We start from the raw sequence: 22,113 nt of genomic DNA, 5'->3' as shown, positions 1-22,113 counted from the left end.
CCATAAAAATAATGAGAAGATTACCGCCTTCGATTAAAATATCTGTTTGAATGACTCTTTATTGAAAAATAAAAACAACTCGAGATTTGGTAACTTCATCTTTTTTCTACTAATAAGGGGACAAACACTGACTCAATAAAAGAGTATGAACAACAACCCAACAACCACTGAAAAACAACAACAACCCAACAACCACTGAAATATTTTTTAGATTATAAAATTTCAAAACGAAAAATTCGAAGATACCCAATCGAAAAAAACACAACACCAACTCAAATGCAAATGGTATAAAAGACAAAAATTATTTACAAGTTAATTATGTGTTTGATATTTTTATGTAGACAAAAAAAGAAAAAAGAAATACAATTAAATATAATAAATGTGAAATACTTTTTAAAGTCATAAAAGATAAAGAAAGAAACAAAATAAAAGTAATAAATTCGAGAAAAAGGGCCATGGGGTTCACACTGACTTAAATTAATCGCCAAAACCACCGTCAACCTCCCTCGCCGTTTCGTTGTCATCGAGATCGATCGATCGATCTGAGCTAGCTAGCTGCCTTCCTTTCTTCAACGCACTTCAACGACGGCCGGCGGCTGCGACGACGACGGCGGTGGCGGCCTTTCTCTCGACTTCTTACCATCGTCCTTCATCCAGGACGCCTTTTCCTTCTTTCGATTACTTTTCAATAGCCGCAAAGATTTCCCTTTTTCAACTCTTTACCTAAGAAATATACAGATTCACAAAAAGGGTATACAGAAAAACACGACTTAGAGGAGGAGGGATGCACGTGTGGAGAAAGTTATGTTACTGCGGCGTCTCAGATGGATCATAGGCTTCAATCATCAAAGACTTTCAGGAGCAGCGATTGGCACAAAGAGATTGCCTAATGTAGAGAAGTCTCCTCCTGTGCCACCAAAACCACCTCCTTTGCCGACAAAGAAACGAAGAAAGAAGCCAATGTTGGAAGCCGTGCATGAAGTTGCCATCTACATTCATCGTTTTCACAATCTGGACCTCTTCCAGCAAGGGTATTAATAATCGTGTTCTACTCAAGTTTTTTGGGTTCCCTTCAATCTTTTCGTTTCTTATGAATGAATTGGTTTGCATTTTCATGTTTCCGTAGATGGTATCAGATTAAGATTACATTGAGATGGGAAGATGACCAAAATACTATTGGGACTCCAGCAAGAGTTGTTCAGTATGAAGGTCTGGAATTGCTGTTTTATCTATTGATTTTGAGTTCAATTTGTGTATGGTACTACAATGTTCTTAAAGATACACCTCTTTATATAATGTAAACTTATAAGGTATTAAATTTCTTATATATGATAACTGTGGGATACTTATTTTGAAAAAAAATGTCAACTTTTTATTGAAATTGAGAGTGGAACGCAAGAAACGTTCCTAAGCAGTTTGCAGAAAACTGTGGGGATACTTATATTTGGTTGACTTACACTAATTTCCCGAGGGTATAGTTTATTTGCTTTTCTGATATTCTATCCAAAATGAGTTTTATTTGTTGATACTAATAGAAACTTTCCATGTTCTGCCAAACCAAGGAGGTTCCTTCTCTTATCTGATTCATGTTTATCTAGTCCCTTGAGAGTTGAAGATTTCCTGCATTCCGAGCATGTTGCATTGCTTTCTTCTGCAGTTTCTACTGCAAGGATTATATTTCTTGTAGATGTTGCATTTATGGATTTTACTGAAACCTGTTAAGTTTTGTGGATTAAAGATGGGTCATGCATGGAGAATAATTTTTTTTTTTGTAATACTTTAAACTCATAATTGAGGTCATGAGCTAGTCATGTTACTGTTCAATCGAGGCTCACCCTTTCTTATGAAATTACTAATCATGTCATCTTCTATCCTCTTGTAGCTTCAACTCAATGGAAATGGTTGAGTGCTTCTTCAATTCATATTGTTTTACTCAACATCTTGAATAGTTAAATTAACTCCTCCATCAGTGACATTGGGTACTTTTAACATAAAATTACCTCTATAAGATAAATTCCATTCCCTGGTGTTCTTTTCTTGTCTTTGTAATTGATACTAAGCCTCACAATTTTGTATGTTCTTATAAGGGATTATTGGTTTCCTTCTTCATGCTGTATGCCTATTAGGATTTTTTAGATGTCAGATTTTCATAAGAAGTATTGATTCTTTGTTTGAAACTACTTTCTTCATTTGATCTCTTAAGATGTGATAATTAATGGAATTTTTATTTGAGTTACAGTGCCGGATCTGGGATCTGCTGAATATCATGGTGTTTGGAAGATTGATGATGAGGATCACAGCTTCACAACTCAGCCATTCAGGATCAGATATGCGAGACAGGATGTTTTGCTATCTGTAATGGTCTCATTCAATCTAGCTTTGGGTAAATTTGAGGTACTATTCTCTTTTAATCTGCATGTGCAATGGGCATGTTTTCTTTTTAAACAAAGGGTTACGATACAAACTCTAGTGAAAAGAGTATATCTGTGAAAGAAATGCTGAAGCATAATGCAAACTCTGCTGTTAACTTTCTCCTTTTCTGAAGTTGAATAAGCTTTGCAGAGTCTCCTATCTACTTAGCCTTATAGCTCCTACCTACTATTGTTTGTTTACTTTGTTGGTTGGACATAAAGTTATACATTATAATCCTAGACAACTAGTAAAAGCTGCAAGGGCCTGTATTAGTATACAACTATATTTCCACAGGTAATAAATATTTTACCCAACTAGTAAAGTAACTGGATCTAAATGTGATTAATGATCAAGAAAATGGACAAGAATATAAGGGTATCTAAAGTTCAGAGTTTAAGATCAAAAGACTGTCCTACGAATTGTTCTGAGCACAAAAGCTTTTTTTTTGTTAAGAGAAGTGACTTATAGTCCTTTCATAAGAGCTTGTTTTACATGTATTTGGAAATAACATAATCAAATACCACATTTATTAATTTTTATGTCAGCAAAGACACTTTGGAATCATTTTCTCCTGTATGCAGGTTACTAGTTGTTCATCTTGTTATTCGAGCTGCATAATTTTTTTTTCTCAATGAACAACTTCAACTCACATATATTATTGGTGTTTAAGAACTTTCAGTTAATACTATTATCTGTCTTCTCTACATACTGACTTGCTGATACAAGCTGTCATCATAGCCCACTCCTCGAACGTCCTTTCTTTTGGAACCCAGGTGCCATATTATCTACCAAAAAGCTGGATCTTAGTTGCCTTCCTTTTGTTGTTGCTAATTAGCTCTTAGATGCCTCATCTCACCTTCCAATAATTCCTTAAATAGCTGGGACTCAATGAGAAGTTGTGTCAACTACTCCCCATCACGCCCAAAACTGAACTTTTGTTTTTCTACATACTAATCTGTTTCTTTTGAATCCCTTAGGGCCTCATGTTGTTCATATGATTCTTTCACTGTTGTAATTTCTGATATTTGCAGTGGAGACTCATAACTCAGTGGTAGAACACAATATTTCATATCCTCAAGGTCACGCGTTTGAGTCTTCACACCCAGACCATTTTTAAAAAAAAATCTGATATTTGCAGCAATCACCTTCTTCTGGAAACTGTTACCATCTGCAATGAGTGTTGGGACACATATGTGAAATCTTCTTGTGGACCTCACAAACTCTGATGAACATTTGTACATAATGCAAGTATGTAGCTACTCATGTTTGCAAATAGGTTATTTGAGAATTTCCCATTGTGTAGTTCTTTCAACACTTCTTGGGGCGTCATGTTGCTCATTGCCTTTATTTCCCCCTTGACTAACATATTCCTACAAATTGAGAATTGTATCTTGGAAGCAATCATTTGTTAGTCCTTTATTACATTAATGTTTTTTTCTAGTTGTGTCAAGTAATTCATATACGTCTTCCTACCTTTTAGTAGCTCATTTTGTTGTTTCAATATTTTTATAATATCTTCTGGAGAATGATATGGGATCTCTTGACTGACATGGTAATAATTCATCAGGGTCCACCCACATCTGCTGTTATTTTGAAATTTGAGCTTCTGTATGCACCTATATCAGTTGAAGGGTTAGTGATTTTGTCTATGACTTCTGTTTTTTTGGTAGTTTGGCTGTTATGGTCTTATTTCTTAAATGATGTTTATTGCTAGCATTGCTCATCTATTTCAATCTTAATATTGCTTGTGATGCAGGTCTGTTCCTCAGATTACCATGGATCCTACTTCTGCAGCAGTCCATGAGTTCAGAATACCTCCCAAAGCACTCATAGGATTGCATACTTATTGCCCGGTGCACTTTGATGCTTTCCATTCCGTGCTAATGGAAACTACTGTGCATATTACCCTACTAAATGGTTTTATTCATAGTGCCCGATCGAAGGTACCCAGGTTTGTTGAAATTTCCAGTTTTGTGAATGTATCACTAAACAAATTATCCATCGTTATTTTGGAAATGTTGGTCTGCAGGTATTGATATAGCAACAAGTGCTTTAAAAGATAAAAAGAAATATCTACGTTTTGCCTCTGTCTTGGAATAATTATTATGTACCCGATGTGGGTTTCATCTGGTGTTAGATTTTACTTTGATATTGGTATTGCTTTTGATAATGGTATATGAAAGAGCTGAATGTCTATTCATAAACCATAAACTTATAGGGATGTTTGAAAATACCATGCCTAATGAAACATTGCTAGGTTAATTATTTTCTCCAATAATAATGTTCAAGTTTATAGGGACAGTAATTAACTTCTTTTACTTACCTTCAGAACTCACTAATCTTATAACCATTCTTGCATCAATAGATAGCATCAACAAATTATTTCCAACCTTGTTTCTAACTATTATTTTGTATTCCAGTGATCCTTCTGCCCTTCAAGATGTCACCGTTGAAATTGTTGACAAATCAAAGCAGGTTGGTAAGCACCTCTAATGAATGACACACATATCCCCAGTTCTTGTTTTACATAATTATCCTTATTATCTAGTTTACGTTATGATACAATGGTTCACTGTATTTTTCCTTTTATATCTTATAATATGGTGAAACACCATATGCTTCACTATCTGAGTGGATAAATTATTCTTGTTGTTAGTTATTAGATATCTACTGAAGGCTTGTTTAGTTCAGTGGTAGAGCATAAGGCTCATGACCATTGGGTTAGAGCCTTCATGATCGTTTAAAAAAAATAGTTATTAGATGTGTACTTGCTTGTCTCTCTTGTAGAATTTATATTTTGTATAAATTGTCCATCAGAATTAGCTGTAGTTCATGTCTTGCTTGTCTGACTAAGTAGTAGCAGCTAACACGGGTAGAAAACTGATGGATTACCCATTGGCATTTACTTTCTATAGCAACCAGCGTACAAAAAGTTTGGACTACACTTCAGCTTGCCAGAATTTGCGTTTTGTACAAACTATCTATCACATTGTTATAGATGTGAATATGTTGTTTAACTAATTAGAAGTAGCCAGTACAGTTAGAGAAATTATGTGATACTACATTCTCACGCGCTTTTTAGAACAATCATTGCACAATTAAGTGCGGAGCTTGTTCCAGGTTGAGCAATCTGGTAATAAATGATGCTCTATTTAAAAGATATGAATAGGGATTTAGACTATTACAATATACGTTGCAAATTACTTTAATGAAGCATGCTAACAACTGGCTGATCCATGGTGAGAATTCATGGCTTACTCTTGGGAAAATGTACTTTCTAACAGACAAAAGAATATATTCAAAAGAAAGAGGCTACTTTGAACCGCCTCACTATTTTGAAGAAATAAAAAACTCACCCCAATCCAGAACCAACCCTGTTTTTTTTTTTTCAAATGATGATGTGGGTGTCAGGTGTCATGCCAGATAATATTGGCTGATTGCAACCAATGCAGACACAAAATTAGCAGTCAAAGGAAAATGGGTAAAATAAGCCTTTTTTTTGCCTAGTTCTATGGGAGATTTGAGCCATATATAAATACAAGGGGATGACTTGAGCTATTTTCCCAAAATAAAATGCTAAAACAAGTCTGAGGTTAAGAGCTAACATGCTCATATCACAAAGGCGCCAGTTGTCCGGGTATTAACAGGATGAATATAGAGGTTCTATCCTAGCATCTTTCCAGGTATTAACATGCTGAATATGCACTTTCTAGGGTATCGGCATGGAAAAGTTAGACAAGGAACTGAGTTCATAAATGTGTCTTATAAACAGATTTCTTAGCATTTCTTTCATCCAAGACACTTATTGTGAATGATACCAAAGCATTTAAAAGTTTGTGGAAATGTACTTTTCTCCATTTATGGAGTTTAGGTTAATCAAGCCCTAGTGCATTATGTATAGGCCAGGTCATCAAATGACATTAAAAACAATGGAATGGAGGAATGTTTGTGTCCCTTGTTTTCAGATGGATTAGGTGGATTTTCTTCAAAGAAAAGTTTACTTGGTTCTAAGTCTCATATGGTGTTACATGACACTTTTTTCCATTTCATTGTAGGCTGTCAAGCCTGTAATAGATAATTTTGTTTACACTATAATAGTTCAGTATAACCTTTTTTCATGTGCTTGGATTTCTCTTAAAAAGTGATGGTGCTGACCATTGTTAAAATTGTAATGTTGGCATATCTTGTAGCAAATAAAGATGTTATCACAAAATACTGTAAGCCTTTTTTTCTTCATCTTGCTTTTCCCAGAAAACTTTCTATTTTATTTTCAGTAGCTTAGTCTATTGGGTTGTCCAAATGCATAATGTATATCCTCAGCTGCTTATGTGCTCATCATCGAGTCATTGGCTTTTAGGTAATGTGATTCAGTTTTACTAATGCAATTAGTATACCACTCCAGCATAACTTTTTGAAGCAAGAAATACTGAATATAGATAGCCTATTTAGAAACATGTGAACCTTGGTTGCAAAAAGGAGAAACATGTGAATCTTATTGAAAATCAACTTAGTGTAGGTGTTGATGTGTTTGAGTGCTTTTATTTGAATTAGTAGTGGTGATTCTAATTGAAATAGTTTAATGTAGATAATATTGGCATATGAAAGAGTCTAGAAGCAATAGCGAATCCTTCATGCCAAATAATGCTCGATCATTGTAGATTTGTTCCTGTGCAGGTGATGCTTGTTAGAGCTCTATTAACTGCCCGAGATATACTTCTTGAGGAGCTTAAAAGTCTCAGGAAAGAAATGGATCAAACAATAGATATGTCTGATATTGACAATATGGATGATTCAAAGTCAATAAGTTCTTGGCTAAGAGGTCCTGGAGTTGCTGTTACAGAAGTTCCAGGTGAAGCAACTGGTGAAAAACAAATGAGTTCTGAGGTATAATCTTGAATTTATTATGCAACATAACTCATAACCCACTATGTTATCACATGTTCTACTGTCTAGAATCTAATAATCAGTTTTACGCTCTTGCAGATATCAAATGGTGTTATTGACATTCAGAGTGATGAATTTCTTCAATCCTTATCCCCCGCAGAGATTTTGAATGCTTTTAACACCCTTGGCAGTCAAGTTCTGTATTTGTGGAACAGTTTTCTGAAATTGCACAGGTTAGTTTCCCTGTGGGAACTCTTTCTCTCCATTTCTATTGTTTCTCTACCTGACCAAAAAGAACCTTTCCATTTCAATTGGCAAGAATCTTTTTTCCCTTTTAAAAAGGGAAAAGCTTGGCGAAAGGCAAGCAGTTTGGAGCCACGTATGAAAAACCCACCTTAATACATAATTAAATAGGTAGCTTCAACATTATATGCATACTTGCAAGATTACCTATTAGAGTGGAAAATAAAACAGCTGGAGTTCAACAAAGTTCATCTTCTTGTTTTAGTTCTCACTTTTAATTTACCTGAGGTATGGGATTTTATTGTGTTCTAAATGGCGGTCGAGGCGGTCCTACACCGCCCCGCCTATACATGAGACGGTCATTTAATTATTTATTATTTTTAATTAATTAATCTAATATTAATATATATATATAAATTAAATAAAGACTTTTTACCTTCCACTTATTCACTATTTATTTAAAATGACTATTTACCTTCCATTTATTCACTATTTATTTATAATTTATTTAGTATGTGGGAAAGTATATCAATGAAATTGGACCTGAACACGTTATTCAAAGCAAAAGCCCTAACAATATTTATATATCCACATCATAGAACTTTGACAATTATGAGGAAATTTACTAAGAGGAGATATTGTGAGGCATGGGGTGACTAAATTATATTTAAATTTATTTATACTTATATAGTGAAAATATTTCAACCGCCTAGGCACTGCCTAAGCACCGCCTAGGCACCCGAGGCAGTAGGCAGTCACTTACCGCCTCGCCACCGCCTACCACCATTTAGAACATTGGATTTTAATGTTTTCTCCAATTCAAGTCTGGTTAGATTTTGTTTATTTCTGGAAAAAATGCATGCCTTTTGTATTTCTTTGCATTGATACTTTGTTGATTAAACACGTGTAGCTATTGTATATATTTGATAATATATGTCTGTTTATGAAAAATATTTAAGTTCCTAAGAAGGGGCTAGAATAGAAATGTAATCACTTAACTATCTGAGCCTCATCAATTACGTCAGAACTTGTGTTTTCAGTTGGCTTATCATTGGAAAGTTAGCTAAAGAGTGAACCTTATACTACTCCAATTGAATTCATTGCTTCAAGACAAATTGCTGGTTTTGTGGTTTCTGTCAGGGCTCACACAAAAAAGATTCTAGAACATCTGCATGATCTTTGGGCTAATGATCGGAAGGCTGAATGGTCGATATGGATGGTGCACTCAAAAGTTGATATGCATCATCACTACATAAATAGCATGCAGCCAGTCTTGCGGAAGTTAACTGAAGATGTAAGTCTGATGACTTATCTTTTACATGCACATTTTATTGTACAATTAGATTTTGGTTAAATTTCTGTACATTTTTTAAGAGAAAAACTTCATTAAAACTACGGTAAATGCAAAAATCGCGTCAACCTTAGGAATGATTCAACCAACTATAGATCAAAATTTCCAGATGTTACTGTAAGAAACAGAGCATTTATTTCTGTACAGTTAAAAAATAAAAAAAATCCTGATATACCTCTTATAGTGAATTGTACAGTGCTCTTTACAGTATATTGATTTTTACCTCTCCTTTTGGGCATTGTAGCCTGCACAATCTGCAGCTATGCGTGCTGACCTTCATAGGCGAAGCATTGAGCAAATGAGAGTAAGTTATATTTGTATGAAGTTCGTATTTGTAGTTCTCACATTTATCTTCGGAGCTTAACATCCTTTATTATGCTTATGTAGATAAATAATCGATCTATTCAAGACATGCATATATTTGGAGACCCTTTATGCATTCCCATAATTATTGTTGAGAGAGTTATCAATGCTCCACTGCGAACTTCAAGTGGGAACTCATACTTTAATAATCCTTCCCTTAGAGTATCTGGTTTACTGAATGATATTAGCTCCAAGCCCAAAAACAAACTCTCTGATGAAAGCAGTAAGCAAAGTCGTGTACTGAAGATAGTAGTATTTGTTCATGGCTTTCAGGCAAGTTTCTTCCTTCCCTTTTTTCATTCTTCCTCTCTCTCTATAGTATATATATATATATATAGCTTCTTTAGGGAGTTTTGTCTCTTCTAGATTCCATATTTTTAAGTTGCTGCACTGTCCTTGATATGCATAAATTGTTTGCTGAGTGACTTGGGGAGTTGAATAGTTTTTTTCTTAAGAAGAAAACATTTAATAAAAGATAATATTTCATTGCTTATAACATAAGTGTACTCTTTTATGTGCATGTAATTCAGGGACATCATTTGGACCTAAGGCTTGTCCGGAATCAGTGGCTTTTGCTTGATCCAAAGATCGAAGTTCTGATGTCGGAGGCAAATGAAGATAAAACATCTGGCGACTTCAGGGAAATGGGACAAAGATTGGCTCAAGAAGTGACTTCTTTTGTCAAAAAGAAAATGGATAAAGCCTCAAGAACTGGACATTTAAAAAGTATAAAGATTAGCTTTGTTGGGCATTCAATTGGAAACATCATACTAAGAACTGCCTTGACAGGTATGCATTTAGTTTCAGGACTTACCTATTCTCCCTGATATTATCTCTAATATTAGCCTTCTGTGCTTTAATTTATGCAGAGGAGATTATGGAACCCTATTTGAGATACTTGTACACATATCTATCTGTATCTGGTCCACATTTAGGCTACCTGTACAGTTCAAACTCTCTGTTTAATTCTGGGCTGTGGCTCCTGAAGAAGCTCAAGAGCACACAGTGTATCCATCAGCTTACTTACACTGATGATCCTGACCTCCAAAACACTTTTTTCTACAAACTCAGCAAGGTATACTTTCATATTTTGTCTCTTTACCCCAAAGGAAAATAGTGATTCAAGCTTGAGGACAATAAATAAGCTTAAGTTTGAAAGTTAAAATTTGTACCTAAAATATACAAATGCAACATGATTGAGAAACCTAAATCGAATAGGATAAGGAAAAGGAGAAACATGCTTAGTGATGACTGATGAGACTTCTCAAATTGATTTAGAGTTAGTGGTGGATGGTGACTTAGTGTATGTGAAGATCAATTTGGTTTGATAATATATTGTGATTCCTGGTAGTCAAATGCTTATTTATTTTAACACCTATCCTCGGGCTTGATGTTGAGGCTTTTCTCATTCGTCTTTCCCCATTTCTTTAATTCATACATACTTTAGTTTAACATACATATGCACACACACAAATGGTCAGCTATTCTATTCAAGTTGATTTGACAAGACCCAAAATTAAAATATGTTAAATCCCATGTTTCACTATTTACTAGTTGTCTTTGAATAACTAAAGTGGTTATATTGAAATAACCTTGTTTGATGCAGGCTATTGAAAATTAGATTATGTGGGGTTTATTTGGGTATGAAGACATTAGGGGTATTTATTTATTGAAATGGAGGACCTTTGATGTTGTAGTGAATGATTTTGAAGGATAAATAGATTGTTGATTGGATAGTGTGTTATTTTGGAATTGATCTAAAATAACCCACATCAAACAAGGCCTTAAGGGTTATATATAGTTTCCTGATTGTGTAAAGTTCACAATGTTCTTTGTCTCTTGCAGCAAAGGTCACTGGAGAATTTCAAGAATATCGTTCTTCTATCATCTCCCCAGGTAATTGATTGTTCAATTAAGAATTTATATCAGTCGCAATTTACTAAGAAAAAGAAAAAAGATTACAGGGTTTGTTTGTTTGTTTGTTACAAACGTCAGGATGGTTATATTCCATATCACTCTGCGAGAATAGAGTCGTGCATGGCTGCTTCTGTAGATAACTCCAAAAAAGGCAAAGTCTTTCTGGAAATGTTGAACGAATGCTTGGACCAGATACGAGCACCATCCCAAGAACAACGAATTTTCATGAGATGCGATGTAAATTTTGACACATCTTCTCAAGGCAGGAATTTGAATACCATGATTGGACGGGCTGCCCATATAGAATTCCTAGAAACTGATATTTTTGCGAGGTTTATCATGTGGTCATTTCCCAATCTTTTTAGGTAAAAAAATCTTCCTGTAAATACCGTCTTCAAATTATCACACTTCACTACTAGTTTCGGCTCCTGGTATTTAGGTAAGTTACATGTTTGAGAGTGATTCTCAAACTTTAATAGATGAGCCTCTCTATAGACCTAACTAACCCCCACCACCATTTGGAGCTGAGGATTGATTGCAGATGTAACAATGTATAATTGAATTATTCACCTACTTTTGACTTTAGGTGAAACCGAAACCAATATTGCTCACGTGTGGAAAAAAAACTTACTATAGTAGGATTCCACAGGTGTTGCCTTTAGACAACAATTGTATTTTGAACCTAGTACAAATGTTTTGTGATTGATTTCCTTTTGTTTTGGTAACTAGAGCTTTGTTCAATTGTCACATATACAAATGTTTCCTCTTTCCCGGGTTTATGATTTTCGAGCCTATTGTTTGTTTGGATTGCCTAGTTGATAGGGAAAGGTCGGGTGCCATGTTCCATAATTTGAGTGATGTATGAGTTGTAGGTGTGTTGATTCAAAAGCTTCCCTTTATAAACTCAATCAATTGAAAACGAAAGAATATTAAGAAAGTTTAAAAAAAAAAACACGAGATTTATTGAGAAGTCATCTCTAGGAGATTTGATTCAGCTAAAAAATTGTTCCAATTTGGTTGAGAGAAGACACATTTCTTAGTACAAATTTAAGTTATATATTTACAAGTATAATCATTTCAAGGATGTATATATATGAGTAATTGAGTATATTTCACTAATTAATATTATTATGCAAAATTAACTTAAAAATATAAATATAATAAAAATTAAAAAATAATAATATAATAATTTTATTGATAAAGAATTAATTCTCATTTAATTAATTGGGAATTACATATTTAAAATTAACTAGACAAAGAAGGTTGACAAATCCCACAAACAAGCTGGTCCACTACCCAAAGCATGCAGATTCTATTTTCTTTCTCATACATTTCTAATTGTGTCATATTCTTTTTGGAATTAGAATATATGGTTTTAGTGTTTAGGATTTACGTCGGACAAATTTCATGGATAAAAATGTTTTAGATTGTCTTGTTTTTGTTAATTCCTGGCCCCAAAATACAAGTTGTGACTAAACTTATAAGGTAAATTATGTGGTACATATTAGACTTATATCATTATCGTTAAGTCGTCTTTGTGCTATTCTTTTTCCATATCATAGTAAGTTTTATTATAGTATTGGAGTGGTATCATAGTAAGTTTTATTATAGTATTGGAGTGGTATCTTGGTCATCGTTATCTTTACATATTTTTTTTTGGAAACTCTCATTTATATGGTTTGGATTTCATAATTATTTTTAGTATTGTATTTAGCTTCTTTAATGGTAATTTTAAATTGAATGTTTTTTTTATTGTTGAGATTCTTTCCTACTACAAGACAGAATGTTCTAGCTTGTTTTTTTAGTGGATGGTTTTTATAAAACACTTAATAAACAAAATATATAAGTTTCTCTAACCCTTTAAAAAAATATAGATATATAATAAATAAGTACTAACTTTATTAATTTAAAATAAATTATAAAAAGATTATTTTTAATAAATGTATTTTTAAAAATATTATATCATTGTATATTTAATGTTATATCAATTAACAAATTTTATTTGAGAGTGAAAAATATATAAGAAGATTTCCTAAAATTTAAATATGTTTATAACCAAAAAAAAAACTTTTTAAATAAGTAGAAATTTTAATATTTTACTAATTAAATAAAATTTTATTACTATCTCATTTATGTTACAAATACTTTTGACTTCTTAATATAATAATTAACTATATCTAAATTTTTATAATCTTGTAAAGTTTGTCAAAAATAAAAAGATTTTAACAAATTATAATATAATTTTATTAATTTATATATATATATATATATATATATATATATATATATATATATATATATATATATATATATAAATTTATTAATATGACTTTATTGACTCATGAGTTAACAAATTGATCATATACATTCTGCACTCACATTAAAATTCAAATAATAAGATTGAGTGTCACTATAATTAATAAATAATTAAGTATATAAATTATGAAATTATACTAATCAATATATAATTCACTCATTTCCGAAACGAAAACCTAATAATTGTTGGGCTGGTTGAGGCCCAATATTAGTATTGAATTTAACATCCGAAACCCTAATTATACACACGCCGCCTCCTTATATAATTTATTTTACCCGCCGTATACTCTATAAGTACTTGGTGCTCTCCCGATTTAATTTATGTGAATGCATTATAAATATTTAACATCGAGTGTGTATATGTAAAGTTTGCCATCAACAATTTCTTCCATCTCGTTCCGATTGTGAGTTCTTCTTGTTTCTTTCATGTTACCGATTATATTAAATAAATCACCTTCTTACTATTAACTTTAATTTTGATTAGTTCTACATCAACTTGATGTCGCAACCAGCTTTAATTTGATATTCCAGAAACTCTAATTTAATTGTTTTTTCGTTTGCAGACAATGTTTATTCCATGGAAGATGTTAGCATAGCATCCGACCGCCGTGATATCAATTTCAACCAAATGTTTTCAATATGAATCGAATCCAATATGCGGGTTGTGAACTCAGAGCCACGTCCGTCTGAATCCCGTCTCTATTGAATACACTCTCATCCCGAATTCCGCATCGGATTCTGTGATGATCGGAATAGGGTACAATCCATGACTGTAAGAAAAAGTGTGGTGATTCAGATGGTAAGAGTAGGTTTCATACCCAAATTTACACAATCGGAAGCACTTCTTCTTCTTAGAGAAGAAATGAAAATGCTCCGATGCATGAGGTTACAAAATGCTTTTCTAAGGTTCCTCAATTGTGTGGTGCATCATAACTGATAACAGAAAGAAAAACCCTTCTTTGGGTGCGGAAGAAGTATGGGGTTGATGAATGTGGTGATTAGAGATGGTTGTGGAAAGTTTTTATTTTTGGTGAAATATAAATATCAGTTTAATTAATTGTAATGGTTAGTTTAAAAACTGTTAATTAATGTTTTGTTTGATGTGAAACTCCAATTGGAGATGTAATTGTTTGATAGAGAATTTGAATAATACATTTTTTTTTTTGTTTAGATTTGTTCTTTAAAATTTTGATGTGATGTTAAAGTACCAAGTTGGAGAGATTTGAAGAGTTTTTAATGGACCTTGTTGGAGGATTTGAGTTTCTCTAGGACCGGTTCACTCTCACATGGAGGGACAAATAGTAAAAAAAAATTAATTTTTTTATAATGCAAAGTTTTGCCCCTCCCCTGTAAGAGGGAATAAGGGAACAAACAAATATTGGGAGAAGAGGATCCTTGCTCTTGTTGGAGCGGGTGAAGACTTTATTCTAAGTAGAAAAATAATACATTTAATAATTTCTTTATTTAACTTTATTATTATTATTAGGGGTGAACATAACTTGGGTTGGGTTGGGTTGGGTTGAGTTGGGTTGGGTTGGGTTGGGTTGACTCAAACCCTAACCTAAAATATTAATTTTGGTAAGTTAATTTGGGTTGGGTTGAATATGGGTTGAGTTAAGATTACCCAAATTATATAAATTTAATTTAATATCTAACCATCTTAAAACTTCAATATATTTCATTGATTTTTACTACGTTGATTTCCATTACAGTCGAACATGTTTTTACGTTTTTTTTTTACGTTTAACACATTTTGACATGTTTAATACGTTTAACACATTTTCACTCGTTTTTTTTACAAGTTTAACACGTTTTTCACGTTTTGGCACGTTTAACATGTTTTCACAAGTTTAACACGTTTTTCACACGTTTAATATGTTTTCACGTTTTTGGCATGTTTAACACATTTTTGACATGTTTAACACGTTTTTCACACTCATAACATGTCTTTCATGTTTTTGACATGTTTAATATATTTAACAAGTTTAACACGTTTTTGACAAGTTTAACACGTTTTTCACATTTTTACACGTTTAACACATTTTTGACATATTTAACACGTTTTTCACATTTTTAACACGTTTTTTTTACATTTTTGACATGTTTAACACATTTTTGACATGTTTAACACGTTTTTGAAATGTTTAACACTTTTTACATGTTTTTTTCACATGTTTTTCATGTTTTTGCACATTTAACATGTTTTTGATATTTTCAACACGTTTAACATGTTTTTGACATGTTTTGACAAATTTTAACATTTTTTTAGCACGGTTAACATGTTTTTGGCACATTTAATACGTTTGACATATTTTGACATGTTTAACATTTTTTTACGTTTTCGGCATGTTTACCATGCTTTTAACACGTTTTGAAAAAGTGTTAAACGTGTTAAAAATTTGTTAAATGTGTTAAAAAATTGTTAAATGTGTCAAAAACGTATTAAACATGCCAAAACATGTAAAAAACGTCTTAAATGTGTTAAACATGTTAAACATGTTAAACGAATCAATAATGTGTTAAACATGTCAAAAAAGTGAAAACGTGTCCAAAACGTCAAAAACGTGTTAAACGTGTCAAAAACATGTTAAATGTGGTAAAAATGTGTTAAACATGCCAAAAATATGAAAACATGTTTGATGTGTGAAAAACGTGTTAAACATGTTAAACATGCTAAAAACGGGAAAACGTGTTAAACGTGTGAAAAATGTATGAAACGTATCAAAAACGTGAAAATGTGTTAAACATACAAAAAACGCGTCAAAACGTAAAAATATGTGCCAAAAGCATGCCCAAAATGTGGAAAACGTGTTAACATGTGGAAATGTATTAAACATATTTAAAACGTGTCAAAAACATGAAAAATGTATTAAACGTGTCAAAAACGTGTTAAACGTGTCAAAACGTATTAAAATGCCAAAAATGTGTTAAACATGTCAAAAACGTGTTAAACATGCCAAAATATGTTAACCGAGACATAAACGTGTTAACCGGGACAAATACGTGTTAAATATTAAACGAGTAAAAAACATAATAATTATGTTACAAACTAAAATTTAGTTTGGGTTACCCAACTCATACCCAACCCATATATATATACATAATGATGCTTAATTTTGAAAGTGTCCGGATTGTCGGGTCGAGAACTGTGGTTAATTTGGATATATATGTGAGAGTAAATGAATACTTGGATCGGATTCTAAGTTGACTCACCCATAAACTTAAAACGGTTAAAAATAAAATAAAAAATGCTATAAGTATGTTTCGAACTCGCAATATAACAAAAACAAGTACAACTCTTTAACCAACTAGGCTAATAACACTTTATATTTTAAATTTAATACCAAATTTGATAAACGTATGACATTTTAACAATATAAGTTCAACTTTTTAACTAACTAATCTATATATATAATGATGCTTAATTTTCAAAGTGTCTTGATTGCCGGGTCGAGAGCTATGGTTAATTTGAATATATATGTGAGAGTAAATGAATATTTGGGTCGGATTGTGGATTGACCCGCTCATAAACTTAAAACGGTTAAAAATAAAATTAAAAATGCTATAGGTATGTTTCGAACTCGCAACATAACAAAACAAGTACAACTCTTTAACCAACTAGGTTAATAACACTTTATATTTTAAATTATACACCAAATTTGATGAACGCGTGACATTTTTAACTAACTAATATATATATATATATAATGATGCTTAATTTTGAAAGTGTCCAGATTTCCGGGTCGAGAGCTGTGATTAATTTGGATATATATTTGAGAGTAAATAGATAATTGGGTCGGATTCTAGGTTGACCCGTCCATAAACTTAAAATGGTTAAAAATAAAATTAAAAATGCTACATTTTCACACGTTTTTGGCACATTTGACATATTTTGGCACGTTTAGCACGTTTTTCACGTTTTTGGCATGTTTACCATGTTTTTAACACGTTTTGAAAAAGATGTTAAGCGTGTTAAAAATTTGTTAAACGTGCCAAAAACGTGTTAAACATGTCAAAACGTGTTAAACGTGCAAAAATCTAAGAAAAACGTGTTAAATGTGTTAAACATGTCAAAAACGTGTTAAACGTGCCTAAAACGTGTGAAAATGTGTTAAACAAATTAATAATGTGTTAAATGTGCCAAAAACGTGTCAAAAACATTTTAAAAGTGTTAAAAATGTGTTAAACATGCCAAAAACGTGTAAACGTGTTTGATGTGTGAAAAATGTGTTAAACGTGCTAAAAACGTGAAAAATGTATTAAACTTGTAAAAAAAACGCGTGAAACATGTGAAAAACATGTTAAACGTATCAAACATGTCAAAAATGTGTCAAAACGTAAAAATTGTTTCAAAAACATGAAAAATGTGCCCAAAATGTGAAAAATATGACAAATATGTCAAAAACACGTTAAACGTGTCAAAACGTGCCAAAAACGTAAAAACATATTAAACGTGTTAAAAATGTTTCAAAAACATGAAAATATGTTAATCGTGCCAAAAACGTGTTAAACGTGCCAAAATGTGTTAAATATTCCAAAAACGTGTTAAACATGTCGAAAACGTGTTAAACATTCCAAAACGTGTTAACCGGGACAAAAACGTGTTAACTGGGACAAAAACGTATTAAATATTAAACGAGTAAAAAACATAATTAATATGTTATAAACTAAAATTTAGTTTGAGTTACCCAACTCATATCCAAACTAACTCACACCCTACCCAACCCAACCTATACCCAACCCATATTATTCATTAATATGAGTTGAATAATGGATTGATCAAATTTAATTTGAGTTGAATATGAGTTGAGTAATATGAGTTGAGTAATATGGGTTGAGTTTATCCTTTTGCACACCCCTAATTATTACATCATCTTAATAATACTTGCCATATGTACACAAATAAAAATATAAATAAATAAAAAATTATAATAATTTTAAAATATGTATTTAATGTTTAAAATTCTTAATAAATCACGAATAATATATTAAAAATAAAAAATAAAACACTCTTATTTCATATTTTATTCATTTCGATAAAACAACGCATCTTCTCAATATCTCATCACATATTTTTCTTAATGGACCTCTCATATCGTAATTTTACACTTTCACTTTGGTTAAATAAAAAATCTCAAACATTACTAATATCTTTTTTACCCTCACTTTAGTCCATCAATGTTCAATCGACCTCTCACCTCGTGACCTTAAAACACTCCGACTGACCAACCATCTCATTTCACATTTTCCTACCAATTCAAATTAAATTTCTCATCTCGCGACCTTAACTTTCACATCAGTCAAATAACTGATCTTCTCGCATATTTTAACCACCAACATCAATTTCTTTCTCAATCAACCTCTATCTATAACTTACTTTCACTTCGACTAATAAAAATTTATCTCATTCCACATTTGTCCACCCATCACAATCGACCTGTATTCTCTCGAAGACCTTACTTTCACTTCATCAAACAACCTATTTTCTCACATATTTTATAATATATAACCCGTCATTTTTATCCTCACTTCGGCTAACCATACATCTTAGGAAATGAACGAATGCTTGGACCAGATACGAGCACCATCCCAAGAACAACGAATTTTCATGAGATGCGATGTAAATTTTGACACATCTTCTCAAGGCAGGAATTTGAATACCATGATTGGACGGGCTGCCCATATAGAATTCCTAGAAACTGATATTTTGCGAGGTTTATCATGTGGTCATTTCCCAATCTTTTTAGGTAAAAAAATCTTCCTGTAAATACCGTCTTCAAATTATCACACTTCACTACTAGTTTCGGCTCCTGGTATTTAGGTAAGTTACATGTTTGAGAGTGATTCTCAAACTTTAATAGATGAGCCTCTCTATAGACCTAACTAACCCCACCACCATTTGGAGCTGAGGATTGATTGTAGATGTAACAATGTATAATTGAATTATTCACCTACTTTTGACTTTAGGTGAAACCGAAATCAATATTGCTCACGTGTGGAAAAAAACTTACTATAGTAGGATTCCACAGGTGTTGCCTTTAGACAACAATTGTATTTTGAACCTAGTACAAATGTTTTGTGATTGATTTCCTTTTGTTGTTGGTAACTAGAGTTTTGTTCAATTGTCACATATACAAATGTTTCCTCTTTCCTGGGTTTATGATTTTCGAGCCTATTGTTTGTTTGGATTGCCTAGTTGATAGGGAAAGGTCGGGTGCCATGTTCCGTAATTTGAGGGTTTATGATTTTCGAGCCTATTGTTTGTTTGGATTGCCTAGTTGATAGGGAAAAGTCGGGTGTCATGTTCCGTAATCTGAGTGATGTATGAGTTGTAGGTTCGTTGACTCAAAAGCTTCCTTTCATAAACTCAATCAATTGAAAACGAGAGAATTATTAGAAAATCTGCAAAAACACGAGATTTATTGAGAAGTCATCTGATTCTGCTAAAAATTGTTCAAATTTGGTTGAGAGAAGAAACATTTCTAAGTTTAGTACAAATTTAAGTTATATATTTATTGTTGGAATTATTTCCAATATTTGGGTACATATATTATTTAATAATTGTATATTAGTTGTTATCATAATAAAGATTAAAGCCCAAATAAAGTGATCTATTAAAGTATAAAGGTTATGGGCTTATTTAGACATCTATAATAAATATGGGGATATATTTGTGTAGAAGCAAAAATACCATTCATTATTTCGTTGATGGGCCGAATAATAAATGGGTATATTAGGGCCAGGTCCCCAACCCATATAGATAGCCTACCTATTTATTTCTCTCATCAGACAATAAGGTTTATGTTCATCTCTCAAGAACACTAAAGAAGAAGGCTATCGATATAGGGTTGGAAGACTTAAACCCCACCCACATCTGACATTCCGATCCAGATCCAGATTCAGAACAAGAAGATCCACATTCAGATTCAGGTCCAGATTCAAGATCAAGAGAAGATCAAGAAGAAGAGAATAACGAAGAACGGCTTAATGAACCGTTCTGCATTCAAGATCCAGGTACGTTTCCGCAATTACAGTTTATCTCGATTTATCGACATAGAGTATACAGATTATAGACTTAAGTATTAAAGATTTAGACTAAAGAAACTAACAAGTGGTATCAGAGCCTCTCTATGTCGATTTATTGAGATTTAATAAGGATAAAGATAGATTGTTGAATTTGGTTAACAAGATTATGAATAACAATTAAATTTTTGTATATTCACATTGAATAAACAGATTCAGAATAAGGAAATTGAAATAAAGAAGTTGAACATGTTTAATTTTGTTTTATTTTTGTTTCTCACTTGGTCAAATAAGACTGAATATTATGTATAAAACAAAATGTGAGATAATTAAGAATAAGTTAATTTTATTATATATATATATATATATATATATATATATATATATGACTTGAGGTTATATAATTGTTATTAAGTAAAGAATATGAATAGACATTTATAAATGTTCTTGATCTAATATGTTTTTATTTACTGAATTATAAAAAGAATTATTTTGATGTATATGTTATAGTAAAGAATTAAAGACTCTACATCTAAACGATTTTTCAGAAATTATAAAGAATAAACGGTTTTAGAATCCTAAAGAATAAAGAAGATAAAGAAGATGTAAAAGTTTTATTTCAAGAATTGAATTTAATTATTAATTTGAAAATAATAATTCAAATTAATAACCTGAATTTAAGTCAAGAGAGAAATATATAGTAAAGAAGTTGATTTTTTTTTTTAAAGAATTGGTCAAATTAATATCTATTTATTATTAATTAGATAATTAATGAGATATTAATTAATATATTATATATATATTTCAGTTATATATATATTTTGATAGAATTGTATATGAATTTAATAATAATTATAAAGAATTTTAACTGAATTAGTTAAGGAATTTTGAATTTTAGAATAATAATTTATTATTATTTTAATTATATAATTATGTAAGGAATTTAAGAAATTTATTAATTATAATAATAATTAATTATTATAATTAATTTAAGAAATTAAAACATTGATAATAATTATTTTAATTAATTAATGATTAAATAATTTTTATATTAATACATTAATATATAATTAAGAATAAAGTTAAAATATTTTATGAAAATTAAAATTAAGAATTATGAAATTTAATATATGTATGTGTATATACATTATGATTTGAGAATTAAAAAAAAATATACATGTTTACTTCATATATTTATAATATTTTATAAATATTGATTATATTAAATTTTGTAATATATTTAATGAATTAGTATAAAAAAAACTGATGAATACATACAATTAATTTATGAGTTAATTAATGTATTGATTATTTATATGAATGTATTCAGAAATTAAGAAAAAATTAAGAATAAAGAGAAAGAAAATAAAGAATTATTATTATTTTATTATTAATAATAATTTACAATTAAAGAATAAATAAATATCAATAAGTTATTTATCAAGAATTAAGGAAATCAATTAACTTAATAATTGATAAATTTAGAATTTTAGGTAATTTGTGTAATTGATTATTTAATTATTTATTATTGTTATTATATTTGGATGAATAATCAATCATGTTATATTACACATTCGAATATATATACATATTTTGGTCTGTAT

The 22,113-nt window shown here is 31.2% G+C and overlaps 1 protein-coding gene across 3 annotated transcripts; it reads left to right on the top strand.

Moving 5' to 3' along the window:
* The first annotated feature begins 448 nt into the window (after positions 1 to 448).
* LOC124920326 (protein FAM135B-like) lies at positions 449 to 19,595 on the top strand. 3 transcript variants are annotated; one of them, XM_047460791.1, is made up of 16 exons: positions 449 to 1,031; positions 1,127 to 1,209; positions 2,240 to 2,394; positions 3,980 to 4,044; positions 4,169 to 4,363; positions 4,833 to 4,887; positions 7,087 to 7,296; positions 7,396 to 7,529; positions 8,680 to 8,833; positions 9,135 to 9,194; positions 9,278 to 9,526; positions 9,784 to 10,042; positions 10,123 to 10,328; positions 11,099 to 11,149; positions 11,249 to 11,362; positions 19,062 to 19,595. In XM_047460791.1, the coding sequence occupies exons 1-16, from the start codon at positions 805 to 807 to the stop codon at positions 19,251 to 19,253; spliced, it is 2,409 nt and encodes an 802-aa protein (XP_047316747.1). In that variant the 5' UTR covers positions 449 to 804; the 3' UTR covers positions 19,254 to 19,595. The 3 variants fall into 3 exon arrangements, with proteins under 3 accessions (XP_047316747.1, XP_047316749.1, XP_047316748.1); XM_047460793.1 differs by lacking the exon at positions 19,062 to 19,595 and adding an exon at positions 11,610 to 11,961 and having other exon boundaries at positions 11,249 to 11,535; XM_047460792.1 differs by lacking the exon at positions 19,062 to 19,595 and having other exon boundaries at positions 11,249 to 11,961.
* Positions 19,596 to 22,113: the final 2,518 nt, after the last annotated feature.

This window comes from Impatiens glandulifera, chromosome 1, assembly GCF_907164915.1.
Source record: "Impatiens glandulifera chromosome 1, dImpGla2.1, whole genome shotgun sequence".
Classification (NCBI taxonomy): domain Eukaryota; kingdom Viridiplantae; phylum Streptophyta; class Magnoliopsida; order Ericales; family Balsaminaceae; genus Impatiens; species Impatiens glandulifera.
Note: the sequence above shows the minus strand (reverse complement) of the source record. Positions and strands in the feature narration are given on the sequence as shown.

Excerpts from the sequence above, each read along its gene's own strand:
- LOC124920326 (XM_047460791.1), top strand. The coding sequence starts at position 805 with ATGTTACTGCGGCGTCTCAGATGGATCATAGGCTTCAATCATCAAAGA. Across the intron at positions 4,888-7,086 it reads TTGTTGACAAATCAAAGCAG|GTGATGCTTGTTAGAGCTCT; the intron begins GTTGGTAAGCAC and ends GTTCCTGTGCAG. Across the intron at positions 7,530-8,679 it reads AGTTTTCTGAAATTGCACAG|GGCTCACACAAAAAAGATTC; the intron begins GTTAGTTTCCCT and ends GGTTTCTGTCAG.